This window comes from Heterodontus francisci, chromosome 18, assembly GCF_036365525.1.
Source record: "Heterodontus francisci isolate sHetFra1 chromosome 18, sHetFra1.hap1, whole genome shotgun sequence".
Taxonomy (NCBI): Eukaryota; Metazoa; Chordata; class Chondrichthyes; order Heterodontiformes; family Heterodontidae; genus Heterodontus; species Heterodontus francisci.
In genome coordinates this window covers 5,455,624-5,475,420 of record NC_090388.1, presented here as the reverse complement: position 1 = coordinate 5,475,420, position 19,797 = coordinate 5,455,624, and the positions used below count along the sequence as shown (strand labels likewise).

Here is a 19,797-nt window from a genome sequence, read left to right as displayed (position 1 = left end):
TTTACTAAGGAAGAGGATGCTGACAAAATATTAGTAGAAGCACAGATGGTTGAGGTAATGGATGAGGTGAAAATTGATGAGCAGGATATACTGGAAAGACTGGTTATGCTTAAAGTGGATAAGTCACCTGGTCGGATGGCTTTCATCCCAGGTTGTAAAAGGAAGTGGGAGTGGAAATAGCAGAAGGGCTTGCCATAATCTTCCAATTCTCGCTAGATATGGGCAAGGTGCCAGAGGATCGGATAGTGGCAAATATGACACCTTATTCAAGAAAGGTGCAAGGACATTCCTAGTAACTACAGGCCAGTTTAACATCTGTGGTGGGGAAAGTTTTAGAAACAATAAGCAGGGAAAAAAATTAACAGGCACTTGGAGAGGTTTGAGTTAATTAGGAAGAGATTTATATAAGGCAGATTGTGCTCAACTAATCTAATTGATTTTTTGATGAAGTAACAGAGAAGACAAGACAAGGCAAAACAATGGGTGTTGTCTACATGAATTTTAAGAAAGCCTTTGACAAAGTACCGCTTAAAAGGCTGGTTACCAAAATTAAGGCTCGTGGAATAGGAGGGTCAGTGACCAATTGGATAAAAAATTGGCTGAAGGACAGAAAACAGTGAGTCATGGTAAATGGCTGTTTTTCAGACTGAAGGATGATAGACAGTGGTATTCCCCAAGGTTCAGTGCTAGGACCACTGCTTTTTTGATACACATAAATGACTTGGATATTGAAATACAGGGTAAAATTTCAAAATTTGCCTATGATACCAAACTTGGAGGTGTGGCAGACAGTGAGGATGATACCAAACAACTGTAATAGGATATTGCTAGGCTAGCAGAATGGGCAGACAAGTGGCAGATGGAATTGAATAAAGAGAAATGAGAAGTGATGCATTTTGCCAGAAAGGATAGGGAGAGCAATAGAGACTTAATGGCACAGTTCTAATAAGTGTAAAGGGACAGAGGGACCTGGGGGTGTATGTGCATATACCTGTAAAGGTGGTAGGACACGTTGCGAGAGTAGTCAACAAAGCATACGGGATCTTGGGCTTCATAAATAGAGGCATTGAGTACAAAAGCAGCGAGGTTATGCTGAACCTTTATAAAGCTCTGGTTAGGCCACGACTAGAGTACTGCATCCAGTGCTGGTCACCACACTTTATAAAGGATATGAGGATCCTTGAGAGGGTGCAAAGGAGATTTATGATTCCAGGGATGAGGGATTTTAACTACAAGATTAAGCTGGAGAAGCTGGGGCTGTTTTCCTTGGAGCAAAGGAGATTGAGGGGAGATTTGTTAGAGGTGTACAAGATGCTGACAGGTTTGGATAGGGTAGGCAATGAAAAGTTATTCCCATTAGCAGATGGTACAAGGAATATAAGATGCAAATTTACAGTTTTGGGCAAAAGATGCAGGGGGGACTGTGAGGAAGAACGTTTTTTTATGCAATGAGTGGTAACGAGCTGAAACTCCCTGCCTACGAGGATGATGGAAGCGGAGATGATGAGCAATTTCAAAAGGAAATTGGATGAGCACTTGAGGGAAATAAACTTGCAGGGCTACAGGGATAGAGTTGGGGAATGGGACTGACTGGATTGTTCTGCAGACAGCCAGCATGGACATGATGGGCCGAAAGGCGTCCTTCTGTGCTATTATGACTCATCTAGAACTATTCAAATAGACAGTTGTGAGCATATTGCAGGATGGCACTCTGACAGAAACAACTCCTAATATTTCTGCATTTTCCAAACCTGCATGCAAATTTAACTATACAGAAAAGCTTGCAAACTCCCAAGTGGAGTAGTTTGGTTCACTGATGGTTTTGTCAGACATTGCCCGAGTTTCACAAGGTGCCCAGTCACACTCAATTTCAGACTCCTCCAGTCTCATCACAAAATCAGCTCCTATATCTGGACTAGCAGAGACCCGCAAAATCTTTATGGTGAAATTAGTATATTGCACCAGTACTTCTTTAAATCCCCATCCCATGCCATTCCATCTTTCCTGTGCCATAAAGATCCCATTCCATTCATCCCCCTCAAATCATCCCCATTCCATTTCACATCCCACCCCTTTTTCCTAGCCTATCCTCATCCCATACCACCCATGCTGTTTACCACCTCCCCCCCACTCTCCATGCCACTCTCCTCTCCGCCTTACCCAATCCCTCCATCCAGGGTAATACTGTTGTTGGGCTCCTCTCACCTTCTGTTATTTTTCTCCACCAACCTCCCCCCTACCCCATCGCCGCCATGGAGGGCACCCCCAGTTCTACAATTAATGTAGAAAATACCACTTGGGGTTTGTGTTTCCAACTGTATTTTTTTTGGGTGTGGAGACAGCATGAGCAGATAAGAGAAGACTGCGTGGAGCAATTGGGTGGGGGGTGAGAGAGAATACCTCGCGAGAGAGAAAATCGGCACATCGCTCGACCGTACCCCGGGGAGACAGAGAGTTAGCATCTTACCCGACCGTACCACAAGCGAGGTGCCCGTACCCCAGGCAGACAGAGTCGGCACCTCGCCTGACCGCACCCGAGGGAGACAGAGAGTCGGCACCTCGCCTGACCGTACCCCAGGGACTCAGAGTGTCGGCATCTCACCCAATTGCACCCCGAGCGAGGTGCTCATACCCCGGGGAGACAGAGGGTTGGCACCTCGCCCAACCGTACCCCGGGGAGACAAAACGTTGGCACCTTGCTCGACCGTACCAGCGGGAGACAGAGCCAGAACCTCGCATGACCGTACCCCAGGGATACAGAGTTGGCACCTTGCACCAATGTACCCCGGGCAGACAGAGAGTCGGCACCTGACCCGACCGTACGCCAGGGAGACAGAGAGTCGGCACCTCGCCCAACTGTACCCCTGGAAGATAGAGTCGGTACCTCGTCTGACCATTCCTCGGGGGAATACCGTCTTTTTTTCTCGCACTTAGCAAACACTTCCCTGAAACAACATTGTTTACAAATTTGTCATGCATCTCATCCTGCTAAAAAAAATCTCATTTCCACTACTAACCTCCATCCCTGTTGAAAAAATGCCAAAAACTAAATGCACCCGACATGGACGACATTCACATCTCTCAGTTTAATGCAATAAACAGAATAAAGTTTTTAAAAATTGCAGTTCGCAACCACTTCCGTGAAATATTTGCCATGCATCTTATCCCATTAAAAAAAATCTCATTTCCACTACTCACCCCGATAAATAAACCCAAGCACCATCCACCAACTAAACTCACCAAGAAATGCACCCCTTATTGGGACATTTTATTTTAATATTAAGGTATCGAGTGTGAACAATTTTTGACCTTTTGATAGAGGTCACCTGCAAGAAAGGGGGAAGATTCTAAACCAAAAGACACATTCCTTAAACAGACAAATCAAAACAGTCCAGACTGACAAAAACTGATTATTATAGATGAAAACTACATATTCCACTGTTAAAGTTGATGTGTATGGTCTATATCAGAGGTTCTCAACCAGGGGTCTGCGAAAAGTTTAAGCAGTCCTCCAACAATAGCCAGAGAATATGTAAGAAAGAATACAACTTGTATACATAAATTAACTGAATGCCTACATTTGTTTTAGTGGGTTTGCTTACCTAAATAAGGTCACTGCATTCTGATGATAATTTACTCTGTGAAGCATTTTGAAACATTTCAACTACATGAAAAGGTGTATAATACCATCAAAAACATTTATGTCTCAACACGAGTTCAACTGGATGGAGACTGGCATGCAGCCAATTGGCCATGCAGCAGGGATGTGAAGGTACCCAAGTTACGTGGGTGTCAATCATCTAACAATTTCCAAGACCCATCCATGTCTCATGGTGGCAGTCAGATGTGAGGGGGAGCTCATTTAGGGATAGTTTGGAAGAAATTAATATACCTGATCTTTAAGAGCTTTAGCGAAGATTCTGAAATGTTACATCAGTGTTAGTATTTGCGCGAGTGAAGATTTTTTTTTAAATGCTTTAACTGGGGAGGGTCACCATGTGACAGGTTTGAAAGTTGGCATGAGAATTGAAGTTCAGCATCAGCAACAAGTTTCACATTAAGTAAGACAAACAAACAAACAAACAAACAAACAAACAATCTAAATGTTTAACTGTGCAACTAATTTTTATCCAAAAAATACTTGTGTTACAGGGAGTCAATGGAATTTTTATAACATGGGAGAGGGACCGCTGGTCTAAGTGATCCTCCTGCAGTAAGCCATTACCAAACAAAAATAATCCATCCACAGAGAGTTCCCACAAACTTCTCCCCACCCCTCCAATATGACTATTTAGAGAAAGTTTGGGTAAGCAGAGGTATTGATTTTCAAAACTAGCCAACTAAAGGACTGATGCGTAGCTGCCTTAACATAATGCAACTCTGGTCACCAATAAAATTCTCACTAGTGAGAAATGACATTCCCTATTTGAAGGAATGCACCTTAAAGTCCTGGCTTAGAGAAAAAGGAAGCAGCACATTCTCAGCAGTATAATTTTAGTAGGCATAATTTATTAGTATAATTTCAGCGGGAAACAGCGAGAGCGGAGCCGGAGTACAAAGAGAATGGGAGAGAGAGAGGGAGAGAGAGAGAGAGAGAGTCCACTCAGACAGCGGGAAACAGCGAGAGCGGAGCCAGGGTATGAAGAGACCGGTGGAGAGAGCGAGTTCACTCAGAGAGCGGGGAACAGCGAGAGCGGAGCCAGAGCATAAAGAGAGTGGGAGACAGAGCGAGAGTTCACTCAGGCAGCAGGAAACAGCGAGAGCGGAGCCGGAGTATAAAGAGAGTGGGAGACAGAGCGAGAGTTCACTCAGGCAGCAGGAAACAGCGAGAGCGGAGCCGGAGTATAAAGAGACCGGGAGAGAAAAAGAGTTCACTCAGACAGCAGGAAACAGCGAGCGGAGCCGGAGTTTAAAGAGATTGGTGGAGAGAGAGAGGGAGATAGAGATAGAGAGAGAGAGAGAGAGAGAGAGAGAGAGAGAGAGAGAGAGAGAGAGAGAGAGAGAGAGAGAGACGGTAAACAGCGAGATTGGAGCTGGAGCATAACGAGACCGGGACACAGAGCGAGAGTTCACTCTGAGAGCGGGGGACAGCAAGAGTGGAGCCGGAGCATAAAGAAACCGGGAGAGAGAGAGTTCACTCAGACAGCAGGAAACAGCGAGAGCGGAGCCGGAGCATAACGAGACCGGGAGACAGAGCGAGAATTCACTCAGAAAGCAGAAAACAGCGAGAGTAGAGCCGGAGCATAAAGAGAGTGGGAGACAGGGCGAGAGTTCATTCAGCGAGCCGGCTTTCCTTCCGGATGCAGTCCAAGCACGCTAGAGTTTTGAAAAAAAAAGTCAACAGTGACATCACAGGAAAGCTGCAAGGTTGGTGAGTAACAGCCGTAAGGGAATAATTCTAAATAGCTGGGGTCGTAACCAAAGTAAAGAGAAAGGTCTACAGTTCTTTTTAATATAGTAGGTAGTGTTTTTTTTGGAGAATCAAGGTACCTAGTGTAAATCTAATTTTTGGGTAATTTAAGGGAGTAAAAACAGAGTGAAAAAAAACAAAGAGTGACATCACAGGAAAACCGTAAAGTTCATTGATTGGTAAATAATTGCTAATTTGAATTACCTATTCTAAGTTGATTTCAAATTAAAGGTGAATAGGAGAAATATTTTACAGATTAAAAACTAAAGACCAGTTGGAAATTTAAAAAACAAATAAAAATCTAATTATATAAAATAGAGATGCAGGGCCAAGCGATGTGTTGTACCTGCATGATGTGGGAGTTGGTGGACCCATTGTGGTTCCTGGCGAACACATCTGTAGCAAGTGTTGGCTGCTCGAGGAACTCTGGCTCAGAGTTGATGAGCTGGAGTCTGAGCTTCGGACACTGCGACACATCAGGGAGGGGGAGAGTTACCTGGATGCTGTGTTTCAGGAGGCAGTCACACCCCTTAGATTAACTACTGTGAATTCAGCCAGTGGTCAGGGACAGGAGGGTGTGACTATCAGTGAGGCAGGTAGAGGGATCCAGGAGGTAGTGCTGCAGGAGCCTCAGCCATTGTCCTTGCCCAACAGGTTCGAGATTCTTGCTCCCTGTGTGGACGAGAGCAGAGACTGTAGGGAGGATGAGAAAAGTGACCACAGCACCGTTGTACAGGGAGCCATTCAAGTGGGAGGAGAAAAGAGAAATGTAGTCGTAAACAGGGATAGTATAGTTAAGGGCATAGACACTGTTCTCTGTGGCCAGGATCGAGAGTCCCAAAGGCTCTGGTGCCTACCTGGTGCCAGGGTTCGGGATATCTCATCTGGGCTGCAGAGCAACTTGGAGTGGGAGGGGAAAGATCCAGTTGTCGTGGTCCACGCAGGTACCAACGATATAGGTAGAGCGAGGTTAGAGGTTCTGCTGAGGGAATATGAGAAGCCAGGGGCTAAATTAAAAAGCAGAACCAAAAAGGTAATAATCTCCGGATTACTACCTGAGGCACGAGTAAATTGGTAAAGGGTCAATAAGATTAAAGAGGTAAATGCGTGGCTCAAAGATTGGTGTGGGAGAAATGGGTTCGAATTCGTTGGACATTGGCACCAGTACTGGGGAAGGAGGGAACTGTTTCGATGGGACGGGCTCCACCTGAATCATGCTGGGACCAGAGTCCTGGCAAATCGTATAACTAGGGCTGTAGATAGGGCTTTAAACTAAATAGTGGGGGGGAGGGTTTAGTTACATGGAAAAACAGGAGGTTACAGGAGAAGGTAGGAGTGCAGGTTAGTGGTGAAGCTGATTGTTACCAAACTGCAAGAAGTATACTGGTTAAACCAAAAGAGAGAAGTAATAAACAGGCGAATGAAGCATCAGTGCTGAGGGGCTAGGGGGTATAGCCCAAATAAGAGTTCTATATACAAATGCACGGAGTGTAAGAAATAAACTAGATGAACTGCAGGCGCAAATTCAAATGGAAAATTATGATGTGGTGGCCATTGTGGAGATGTGGCTGCAGGATGGTCGGGACTGGGAATTAAATATACCTGGTTATAAAGTTTACAGGAGGGACAGGGAAAATGGCAGAGGGGGTGGACAGGGGACAGGGGAGTGTCTATGGATGTTATTTATATGGACTTCCAGAAGGCATTTGATAAAGTCCCACATAAGAGACTGTGAACTAAGATAGAAGCCCATGGAGTTGAGGGCAAATTATTGACATAGTTAGAAAGTTGGTTGAGTAGTAGGCGACAGAGAGTGGGGATAATGGTAAGTACTTCGACTGGCAGGATGTAACTAGTGGTGTCCCGCAGGGATCTGTGTTGGGGCCTCAATTATTCACATTATTCATTAACGACTTGGATGATAGCATAGTAAGTCATATATCCAAATTTGCTGATGATACAAAGCTAGGCGGCATTGTAGACAGTCTAGATGATAGCATAAAATTGCAAAGAGATATTGACAGACTAGGTGAGTGGGCAAAACTGTGGCAGATGGATTTCAATGTGGGCAAGTGTGAGGTTATCCATTTTGGACCAAAAAAGGATAGAGCAGGGTACTTTCTAAATGGGAAGAGGTTAAGTACAGTGGATGTCCAAAGAGACTTGGGGGTTCAGGTGCATAGATCTTTAAAATGACACGAGCAAATGCAGAAAATAATCAAAAAGGCTAATGGAATGCTAGCCTTTATATCCAGAGGATTGGAGTATAAAGACACAGGTTATGCTGCAGCTGTACAAAACCCTGGTTAGACCCCACTTGGAGTACTGTGAGCAGTTCTGGGCACCACACCTTAGGAAGGATATATTGGCCTTGCAGGGAGTGCAATGTAGGTTTACAAGAATGATACCTGGACTACAGGGGTTAAGTTATGAGGAGAGATTACACAAATTAGGCCTGTTTTCGCTAGAATTTAGAAGGTTAAGGGGTGATCTTCAAGATATTAACAGGAAAAGACAGGCTAGATAAAGATAAACTAATTCCACTGGTTGGAGATTCTAAAACTAGGGGGCATAGTCTAAAATTTAGGACCAGACCGTTCAGGAGAGATGTTAGGAAGCACTTTTTCACGCGAAGGGTGGTAGAGGTTTGGAACTCGCTCCCACAAACAGCAGTTGAAGCTAGAACAGTTGTTAATTTTAAATCTGAGAGATTTTTGTTAAGCAAAGATATTAAGGGATATGGGCCAAAGGCAGGTATATAGAGTTAGGCCGCGGATCAGCCATGATCTCATTGAATGGCAGGACAGGCTCGAGGGACTGAATGGCCTACTCCTGTTCCTATCTTCCTTCCTATATGATCTTAAAATACAGGAGAACCTTTAGCGGAAGTAATACAGCTGACCCTGCAGATGCAATGTATGCTAGATATGGCTGAGGATGAATTAGCAGAATTACTTCAGCAGTATGTAGAGAAATTTGTCATTAGCGTTGCCTTTGTTTGAAGCCCAAAGATTAGATCACACTTAATGACAGCAAAGACTGTCGCCAGAAAATAAAGCTCAGAACATACATAAATAACTATATATGTGCTGTGTATGCATAGGGACATAAATAGGAGCAGGAGTAAATCATACAGCCCCTTGAGCCTGCTCAGCCATTCAATATCATGGCTGACCTTCAGCCTCAACTCCATTTTCCCACCTGCTCCCCATATCTTTTGATTCCGGGAGATCACAAATCTGTCTATCCCGGCCTTGAATATATTCAACAATGGAGCATGTACAACCCTTTAGGGAAAACAATTCCAAACATTCACAATCCTCTGAGTAAAGAAATGTCTCATCTCAATCCTAAATATTCAACCCCTTATCCAGAGACTGTACCCCTGTGTTCTAAATTCCCCACCCAGGGGAAACAAACTCTGTGTCTACCTGTCAAGCCCCTTCAGAATCCTGTATGTTTCAATGAGACCACTTCTAAACTCCAGAGTGCAGGCCAAATTTACTTAGCCTTTCATCATAGGACAACCCTCTCATGCCAAGAACCAATCCAGTAAATTTTTCCTGTACTGCCTCCAAGGCAAGTATATCCTTCCTTAGATATGGAGATCAAAACCATGCACAATACTCACCAATGCCCTATACAAGTGTAGCAAGTCTTTCTTGCTCTGGTACTCTAGTCCCCTTGCAAGAAAGGTCAACATGCCATTTGCCTTCCTAATTGCAAGCTGTACCTGCACACTAACTTTGTGTTCCTTGGACAAGCACACCCAAGTCTCTGAAAATCTGAAATAAAAACAAAGTGTTGGAAATACTCAACTGGTCTGGCAGCATCTGTGGAGAGAGAAACAGAGTTGATGTTTTGTTTGGGATATGATAATATGTCCAACTCGATACGTTAGCTCTGTTTCTCTCTCCACAGTTGCTGCTGCCAGACCTGCTGAGTATTTCCAATGCTTTGTTTTTATTTCAGATTTCCAGCATCTACAGTATTTTGCTTTTATCTCTCTGAAAATCAACATTTAAGTTTCTCACCTTTTAAAAAGTATTCAGTTTTTCTATTCTTATTACCAAAGTGAATAACCTCACACTTGTCCATATTACGCTCCATCTGCCACCTTGTTGCCTTCTCACTTAACCAGTCTATACCTCTTTGCAGCCTCTGTGCGCTCCTCACAGCTTACCTTTCCACCTAGCTAGGTATTGTCAGCAAACTTGCATACATTACTGATATTTTCTTTGTCCAAGTCATTAATATAGATTGCAAATAGTGGAGGCCCTAGTACTAATCCTTGTAGCACTCCATTAGTTATAGTCTGCTAACTTGAAAATGCACCATTTATCCTGACCCTCTGCTTCTTGTCTATTAAGCAATCCTTCATCCATGCCAATATACTACCTTCAACTCCATGAGCCCTTACCTTGCTTATTAATCTTTTCTGCGGCACCTTATCGAATGCCTTTTGAAAATCCGTATACCATATCTACAGGCTCCCCTTTATCTACCCTACTAGATATAGCCTCAAAAAATTCCAATAAGTCTGTCAAACATGATTTTCCTTTTGTAAAACCACGTTGACACGGTCTGATCATGCTTTGATTTTCTAAGACTTCCTTAATAGATTTCAGAATAAATGGCTTGTTTTTTCTCTTCCTCATTTCTTGAAGAGGTGTTACATTTGCTAACTTCCAATCTGCTGAGACTGTTCTAAAAGCTAGGGAATTTTGGAAAATCATAACCAGTGCATCCACCATCTCTGCAACCACCTCTTTTAGAACCTTAGGATGTAGGCCATCAGGTCCTGGGGATTTGTCAGTTTCTGGTCCCTCAAGTTTCTCAGCTGATATTCATATTTTAAGTTCCTCACTCTTATTAGCCCCTTGGTTACCCACTATTTCTGTTACGTAATTGCAATGTGAAGATGGACACAAAATACATGTTCAATGGCCGGGATTTTTCCCTCGGTGGATGGGAGCTGTCCACCGACTCAAAAGTCGGTGGTGAGCCCGCCTCCGCCTGGCCTGGGGATCTGATCCGCATTTTGAGATTCCCCGGCCTTTAACTGGTCCAAGGCAGGACTTCCACCTGCTTGAGGTAGGAGGTCCCACCTAATGGAGCAGCCAGTCAATCAGCGGGCCAGCAGCTGTTAGTCCCAGCAGCACCACCGGGAGCGATGGCCACTGCTGGGACTACAACCCAGCTACCGCAAAGATAATGTCGGGGAGCGCGAAACGAAGGTAAGTTTTTGGTCAGGCCCCGGCGAGGCAAGGGTGGTCGAGTGGGGGGGGCGGGGGCATGTTGGGGGTGGTTGGGGCAGTGAGACTGGCCCTCCGTCGGGCACAGGGTGCCTGATGAAGTGGGCCCGCCCCAGCCCCCCAGGCCGTCAGACAGCTGTCTGCTTTTGTCTGGCGGCTTCTCTCGGGTCTGGGCTACCCAACCAACCACAGGTAAAATCCCCATGGCGGTGGGTGGAGGCGCTTAAGTGGCCGTTAAGTGACCACTTAAGGGCCTTGATTGGCCTGGGGCTGGCGGGCCGTTTTTCACCGCTGCCGCCCTGCATAAAGTGGCAGCAGAGGCGGGAGCAGGTTGGGAAGGGACCCCTGAGCCTCCCGCTCCATTTTACACCACCACCACCAACCCCCCCCCCCACCTTCCTGCTATTTTGTGGGGGGGGGGTAAAATTCCAGCCAATGTCTCTGCCACCTTAACTACTCGCCTTTATTTTTATTCATTCATGCGATATGGGCATTGCTGGCAAGGCCAGCATTTATCGCCCATCCCCAATGGCCCTCGAGAAAGTCATGGTGGGCCGCCTTCTTGAACTGTTGCAGTCCATCTGGTGTAGGTAAACAGTGCTGTTAGGGAGGGAGTTCCAAGATTTTAACCCAGTGCCACTGAAGGAATGGCGATATTGTTCCGTCAGGATGGGGTGCGATTTGGAGGGGCACTAGCAGGTGATGGTGTTTCCATGCACCTGCTACCTTTGTTCTTCTAGGTGGCAGAGGTCATGGGCTTGCAAGGGGCTGTCAAAGGAGCCTTGGCGAATTGCTGCAGTGCAATTTATAGACGGTACACACAGTTGTCACTGTGCGCCAATGGTGGAGGGAGTGAATGTTTTAAGTGGTGGATGAGGTGCCAATCAAGTAGGCTGCTTTGTCTTGGATAGTTCAAGCTTCTTGAGTGTTTTTGGAGCTGCATTCATCCAAGTGTGTCACACTCCTATCTTGTGCCTTGTCGATGGTGAACAGGTTCTGGCGAATCAGGTGAGTTATTCGCCAAAGAATTCTCAGCCTCTGACCTGCTCTTGCAGCCATAGTATTTATATGGCTGGTCCAGTTAAGTTTCTGATCACTTGTAAGCCCTGGAATTTTGATGGTGGGGGATTCTACAATGGTAATGCTGTTGAATGTCAAGGGGAGATGGTTAGATTCTCTCTTGTTGGATAGTCATAGCTTGACACTTGTGTGGTGCAAATGTTACTTGACACTTATCAGCCCAAGCCTGAATGTTGTCCAGGTCTTGCTGCATTTCTACACGGACTGCTTCAGTATCTGAGGAGCTGTGAATGGTGAACATTGTGCAATCATCAGCGAATATTCCCACTTCTGACCTTACGATGGAGGGAAGGTCATTAATGAAGCAGCTGAAGATGGTTAGGCATGGACATACCCTGAGGAACTCCTGCAGTATGTCCTAGGATAAGATGATAGGCATCCAACACCACAGCGATCACCCTTTTGTGCTAGGTATGACTCCTACCCCACTGGAGAATTTTCCACCGATTCCTATTGTCATAAATTTTGCCAGGCCTCCTTGCTGCCACTTGGTCAACTGTTGCCTTGATGTCAAGGACAGTCACTCTCATTTCACCTCTGGAATTCAGCTCTTTTGTCCATGCTTGGAGCAAGGCTGCAATGAGGTCTGGAGCTGAGTGGTCCTGGCACAATCCAAACTGAGCAAGGGTGACCAGGTTATTGCTGAATCAAATTGGATTTGTCCTGCTTTTTGTGGACAGGACATATCTGGGCAATTTCCCACATTGTCGGGTAGATGCCAGCGTTGTAGGTGCATTGGAACAGTTTGGCTAGGATTGCGGCTAGTACTGCAGCTGGGATGTTGTCAGGACTCATAGCCTTTGGTGTATCAAGTGCCTTCAGCAATTTCTTGACATCACATGCAGTAAACTGAATTGGCTGAAGATTGGCATCTGTGATGCTGGGGACCTCAGAAGGATGCCGAGATGGATCAACGTGGCACTTCTGGCTGAAGATGGTTGTAAATGCTTCAGCTTTGTCTTTTGCACTGATGTGCTGGGCTCCCCCATCATTGAAGATGGGGATGTTTGTGGAGCTTCCGCCACTGGTTTGTGGAGCTTCCGCCTTTGGTTTGTTATTTAATTGTCCACCTCCATTCACACTGGATGTGTGGCAGGACTGCAGAGCTTTGATCTGATCCATTTGTTGCGAGATCATTTAGCTCTGTCAACGGCATGTTGTTTCCACTATTAAACATGCATCTAGTCCTGTATTGCAGCTTCACCAGGTTGCCATCTCATTTTTAGGTATGCCTGGTGCTGCTCCTGGCATGCTGTCCTACACTTTTGGTCCCCTGGCTTGATGGTAATGGTAGAATCAGGGATGTTCCTGGCTATGAGGTTGCAGATTGAATACAATCCTGCTACTGCTGATGTTCCGCAGTGCCTCATGGATGCCCAGTTCTGCTAGAGCTGTTCTGAATCTATCCCATTCAGCACAGTGGAAGGTATCCACAATATGACGACAGGACTTAGTCTCCACTAGGAATCCACAAGGTGGTTACTCCTAACAATTGGATAAGGTCAAGTGGTTAATACAGCATATGGGATCTTGGGCTTCATAAATTGAGGCATTGAGTACAAAAGTAGGGAAATTATACTGAACCTTTATAAAGCTCTGGTTAGGTCCCAACTGGAGTATTGCGTCCAGTTCTGGTCACCACACTTCAGGAAGGATGTGAGGTTCCTAGAGAGGGAATGGAGGAGATTTACCAGAATGATTCCTGGGATGAGGGATTTTAGTTACAAGGTTAGATTGGAAAATCTGGGTTTGTTCTCTTTAGAACAAAGGAGACTGAGGGAAGATTTAACAGAACTGTACAAGATTATGACAGGCTTAGATAAGTTAGACAAGGAAAAACTGTTCCCATTAACAAATGGTACAAGGACCAGGGGACACAGATTGAACGCTTTGGGCAAAAGGTGCTGGGGTTATAGGAGGAAGTACTTTTTTACGCAGCAGGTACTAATGACCTGGAACTAGTCCTCCACAAGGGTGGTGGAAGTGGAGACGATCAGTGACTTCAAGAGGAAGTTGGATGGCCACCTGAGAGAAATAGACTTGCAGGGCTACGGGGATCGAGCCGGGGAATGGGACTGACTGCACAGCTCCATGAAGAGACGGCATGGACTCAACGGGCCTGGTGACCTTCTTCTGTGCTGTAACTGACACTAAGTAGGTTTCTCCCTCTTGTTAGTTTTCTTATCACCTGCCGCAGGCCCATCTGGCAGTTATGTCCTCCAGGACACGGCCTGCTCGGTCAGTAGTGGTGCTATCGAGCTACTCTTGCTGATGGAGTACAATGTGTGCCCTTGTTACCCTCAGTCTTTCTTCCATGTAGTGTTCAACATGGAACGCTGATTCATCAGTTGAAGGAAGGCAGTAGGGGGTAATGAGCAAGAGGTTTCCTTGTTCATGTTTGATCTGATGCCATGAGACTTCACGTGGTCCAGAGTTAATGTTGAGGAATCCCAGGGTCACTGCCTCCTGACTGTATACCACTGTGCCGCCACTTTTGGTGAGACAGGACATAATGAAGGATGGTGATGAAGGAGACTGGGAGATTGGCTAAAGTATGATTCGCTGAGTATGATTACGTTAGGCTGTTGCTTGACTAGTCTGTGGGACAGCTCTCCCAATTTCGGCACGTGCCCAGATGTTAGTGAGGAGAACCTTTACAGGGTCAGCTGGGCAGAATGTGCCTTTGTCATTTCTGGTGCCTCATTGATGTTGGGTAGTCATAAAAACATAAGAAATAGGAGCAGGAGAAGGCCACTTGGCCCCTCAAGCCTGCTCCGCCATTCAATAAGATCATGGCTGATCTGATTGTGGCCTCAACTCCACTTTCCAGCCTACCTCCCATAACCCTTTACTCCCTTATAGATTAAAAATCTATAGAGCTCAGCTTTGAACATATTCAACGACCCAGCCTCCACTGTTCTCTGGGGTAGAGAATTCCAAAGATTAACGACCCCAGATAACAGTCGTCCTCATCTCTAGCTTAAATGGGAGATCCCTTATTTTGAAACAGTGCCCCTTAGTTCTAGTTTCCCCGACAATGGAAAACATCCTCTAGGCATCTACACTGTCAAGCCCCCTCAGAATCTTTCATGTTTCAATAACATCACCTCTCATTCTTCTAAACTCCAATGAGTATAGGCCCAACCTGCTCAACCTTTCCTCATAAGGCAACCCCTTTATCCCAGGAATCAATCTACTGAACCATCTCTGAACTGCCTCCAATGCAAGAATATGCCTCGTTAAATAAGGTGACCAAAACTACACACAGTATTTTAGGTGCAGTTTCATCAATGCCCTGTACAGTTTTAGCAAGACTTCCCTACTTTTATACTCCAACCCCTTGCAATAAAGGCCAACATTCCAATTGCCTTTCTAATTATTTGCTATACCTGCATGCCATAGGTTATTCATGTCCAAGGATATCCAGATTCCTCTGAAGCGGAGCATTCTGCAGTCTCTCTCCATTTAAATAATATTGTGCTTTTCTATGCTTGTAAGCTTATAATACTTGGAAACGCTCTTATACACTGTTTTTATATTCTTGCCTAGTTTACTCTCATATTCTGTTCTTTGCATTTTTATCAACGTTTTGGTTGCCCTTTGCTGTTTTCTAAAACTCTCCCAATCCTCAAGTTTACTACTATTCTTTGCAATATTATAAACCTCTTCTTTTAATCTAATACTGTCCTTAACTTCCTACATAAGCTATGGCTAGATCTTTCTCATTTTTGTTTTTTTAATGGAATGTATTTTTGTTGAACATTTTGAATAATTTCTTCAAATGTTTCCCACTGCTTATTTACCATCATACCTTTTAGTCTATTTACCCAATCGAGACATAGAGTTATACAGCACAGAAACATCGTGTCCGTGCCGACCATCAAGCACCTAACTTTTCTAATCCCATTTTCCAGCACTTGCCCTGTAGCCTTGTATGCTATGACATTTTAAGTGCTCGTCTAAATACTTCCTAAATGTTGTGAGGGTTCCTGCCTCTACCACCTCTTCAGGCAGTGCGTTCCAGATTCCAATCACCCTCTGGGTGAAAACATTTTTCCTCAAATCCCCTCTAAACCTCCTGCACCTTACCTTAAATTTATGCCCCCTGGTTACTGACCCCTTCGCTAAGGGAAAAAGTTTCCTCCTATCTAACCTACCAAAGCCCCTCATAATTTTGTATACCTCAATCATGTTCCCCTTCAGCCTTCTCTGCTCTAAGGAAAATCTTAGCCAGCTCTCCTCTCAATATCTATGTAATCGCCTTTGATTAAGTTTAGGATTTGAGAGTATGTCACTCTCAAACTTAATATGGAATTCATTTGTATTATGATCATTTTTTCGAAGCGGATACCTTACTATAAGATTAATTAAGCCTGCCTCATTACAGAATACTAGACCTAAATTAGCTTTGTCCCTAATTGGTTCCACAATATATTGTTCTCAGAAGCTGTCATGAAAGCATTCTACAAATTCATCTTCCAGACTACTTTTACCAATTTGGTTTGTCCAGCCTATGTGAAGATTCAAGTCTCCCTCAATTATTCCACCCATACTGATTCTATTTCCTGATCTTCTGAGCCAAGATCCTTTCTTACTACTGTCCTTATGTCATCCTTTACTATCTGGGCTACTCCTCTTCCTTCGCCATTCTTCTTGTCTTTTCAAAATGTTGAGTATCCTGGAATATTTATTTGCCAAACTCGGTCACTTTGCAACCATGCCTCTGTAATGGTGATTATATCAAACTCATTTATCTCTATCTGTGCTACCAGTTCGCCTATCTTATTATGAACGCTTGGTGCATTCAGATAAAGAGCCTTTAATTTGTTTTTATACTATTCGTGGACGCTATTCACTGATAAACTATTACCGTTAATCTCTCTACCTTTCCTGCCCGACTCTGCTCGTCTTTACCCAAATCACCATACCGCTCTATTGCCGCAACTTTTCTCTTTAGATTTCTAAATCTTCCTCCACCTAATCCCTGCCCCCCACCTTTCAGATTAAAGCCCTATCCCCCACTCTAGTTGTACGATTCGCCAGTACGCTGATTCCCCACCCGGTTTAAGTGGAGTCCATCTCAACAGAATAGCTTCCTCTTTCTCCAGTACTGGTGCCTGTGCCCCATGAATCAAAACCCCTTCACCCACATCCCCCTTTCAGCAACGCATTTAATTCTCTAATCTGTTTGACCCTAAGCTAAATGGCGCATGGCTCAGATAACAATCCAGAGATTATTAGCTTTGAGGTTTTATGTTTTAATTTGGACCCCAACTCCTCAAACTCTCTCAGCAGAACATCATTCCTAGTTCTACCTCTGTCGTTTGTTCCTACATGGTCAACAACTGGATCCTCTAACTCCAAGTTCGTTTTCAGCCGAGGAGAAATTTTGTAATCCTGGAACCGGGCAGGCAACACAATCTTTGGAACTCCCGATTGTGGCGGCAGAGAACAGTATCTATCCCCTGACTATACCGTCCCCTATCACTACCACATTCCTTTTCTCTCCTTGAATGGACTCCTGCACCATGGTGCTATGGTAAGTTTGTCCATACACCCTGCAGTCCTTGTTCTCATCCACACAGATAGTAAGCATCTTGTATCTTAGTCAAAGTCAAGGGCCAGAATCTTTGTTTGCTAAAAGCAGAACCTCAGCACAATTGTTTGGATATATTTTAGAGAGCAGCAGCATTTGAATGGAAGTTAAATAAACAGAAAGTGGGGACGGGATGATCATGTACAAGTCCTGCATCATTACCTGTGGTGTCCCACAAGGATCTATCCTTGGCCCCCTATTTCTCATCTCCATGCTGCCCCTCAGCGACACGATCCGAAAGGACAGTGTTAGTTTTCACATGTATGCTGACAACATTCAGCTCCACCTCACCACCACTTCTTTCGACTCCTCCACTGTTGCTAAATTATCAGAAAGCTTATCCGACATCTAGTACTGGATAAGCAGAAATTTCCTCCAATTAAATATTGGGAAGACCGAAGACATTTTTTTCGGTCCCTGTTCCAAACACCGTTCCCTAGCTAACGACTCCATCCCTTTCATTCCCTGATAACAGTCAGAGATTAAGTCAGTCTGTTCATAACCTTCATATCACATTTCACCCAGAGATGAGCTCCTGACCTCAAATTCGTGCCATCACCAAGATCGCCTATTTTCACCTCTAATATCACCCGATTTTGCCCCAGTATCAGCACATTTGCTGTTAAACCCTCATTCATGCCTTCGTTAACTCTGGACTTGACAATTCCAATGCACTCCTGGCTGGTCTCCCACATTCTACCCTCCATAAACTTGAGATCATCCAAAACTCTGCTGCCCATGTCTTACCTCGCACCAAGTCCCATATCACCCGAGCTCGCTGACTTACATTGGCTCCTGGTCAAGCAATGTCTTGATTCTAAAATCTCATCCTTGTTTTCAAATCCCACCATGGCCTCGCCCCTCTTTATTTCTAATCTCCTCCAGCCTCACAAGCATCCAAGATATCTGCACTCCTCTAATTCTGGCCTCTTGTGCATCCATGATTTTAATCACTCCACTGTTGGGGGCCACATCTTCAGTTGCCTAGGTCCCCAGCTCAGGAATACCCTCCCTGAACCTCTCCACTTACTTTTCTCCTTTAAGACACACCTTAAAATCTACCTCTTTGACCAAGCTTTTGGTCATCTGACCTAATATCTCCTTTTGTGGCTCAGTGTCATACTTTGTTTTATAATGCTCCTGCGAACACCTTGGGATGTTTTATTGCGTTAAAGGCACTATATAAATATACGTTGTTGCTATTGGTCAGTAATTCTGCTCCCAATTCCTGACCTGTGGCTATGACACATTATGAGAGAGTTGAGCTTAAAAATATATCAGTAGTCCTGTTTTGCAATTACCAACAACTGGAGTATAGTATTAGAAGCAGTCTGGTTTTCAACTGCAACAAATGAAAATATGTTACACATCTCATTTATACAATGCCCAGTTTCCAGACCATTCCGAAACATTTAATTTAGAGAAATCTCACCTGCTTCATTTTGCCAGTAACAACCGGTGGCAGTTTGGCTCGAAGTTGTTCTTCCTCTTTGCATGATGCTGGAAACCCACTCAGAAAAGCAAGATTCTGCATTAGGACTGATCCAGGAGACTCTTTATCTGTGGTCTAGACAAGTAAGTCACTTCCCATTATTTTGTAGGTAGTTACTGGGACATAAAAGTTATGAAACATTGAGGGATCTGTTGAAGCCTAAACTTTCAGCCAAGCAGAAAAATAATCAAACCACGGTGACATAATTCTTCAACTTTTAAACACCAGATGTTAAGGAGGTCTTCCATATACAACTTAAAGTCAGAAACTCTTTAAAGCCTATGTTAATCACGCTTCTGAAATTTACTTCTGTTCAATCATTTTTATTTAAAAGGGGCACAATCTTGACAAAGCATAAAGGATAAGGTTTCTGAACCGTGACAGTGACGTAAACTGTGCCAACGTATTTAACCAGCACACAATGACAAAATTAGATCTATCTTCAAAGGTTTATAAAATATTTTCTTGAAGACAATACCCTTGAAGTAATTATAGTCTATGATCAACATCAAAATTCTTCAAATTTAAACCATTCTTCCAATGAAGCAAGCTTCTTGAATACCAATCTATGGAAATGTCCCACACTACAATCACATTCAATTACCCAAGTGTTTATTTGGTACAAGTAACTCTGCTGCCCATAACTCAAGGACTTCACTGTTATCAGAGATTAACCAAGGTTGCAAACAAATTGAAAAAAGAGCAAATATAATCCAACAAAAGATACCAAGGTCTCAAATAACTGCTGTGCATTTACATTATATTCAGTTACATGCTATCAGCTGCCCACATAAGGGCTATTAAAATGTCAAAAATATTAGAACTACACATCACAATGAACATCATTCTCCAGAAGATTGCTGAACCGACTAAATCTTTTGAAGATCAACCCCCACCCCCCACCTTTTCATCATATCCTTCAATCTCTTCCCTTTCCAGAAATGTTTGATACTTGCACATTTCA

General features: G+C 44.2%; 1 protein-coding gene across 5 annotated transcripts in view; it reads right to left on the bottom strand.

Annotated features, from left to right (window-relative positions):
* The window catches only part of gnptab (N-acetylglucosamine-1-phosphate transferase subunits alpha and beta), a 159,110-nt gene that overhangs the window by 111,668 nt on the left and 27,645 nt on the right, over window positions 1-19,797 (bottom strand). For 3 of the 5 annotated variants that reach the window (XM_068050151.1, XM_068050153.1, XM_068050152.1), the window contains exon 8: window positions 18,774-18,908. The exons of 1 other annotated variant lie outside the window; for it this stretch is intronic. In XM_068050151.1, the coding sequence (XP_067906252.1) occupies window positions 18,774-18,908 (135 nt within the window). Of the gene's footprint in view, window positions 1-6,267; window positions 6,371-18,773; window positions 18,909-19,797 lie in introns of those variants that run through there. One more of the 5 variants, XM_068050155.1, reaches the window with a different exon arrangement.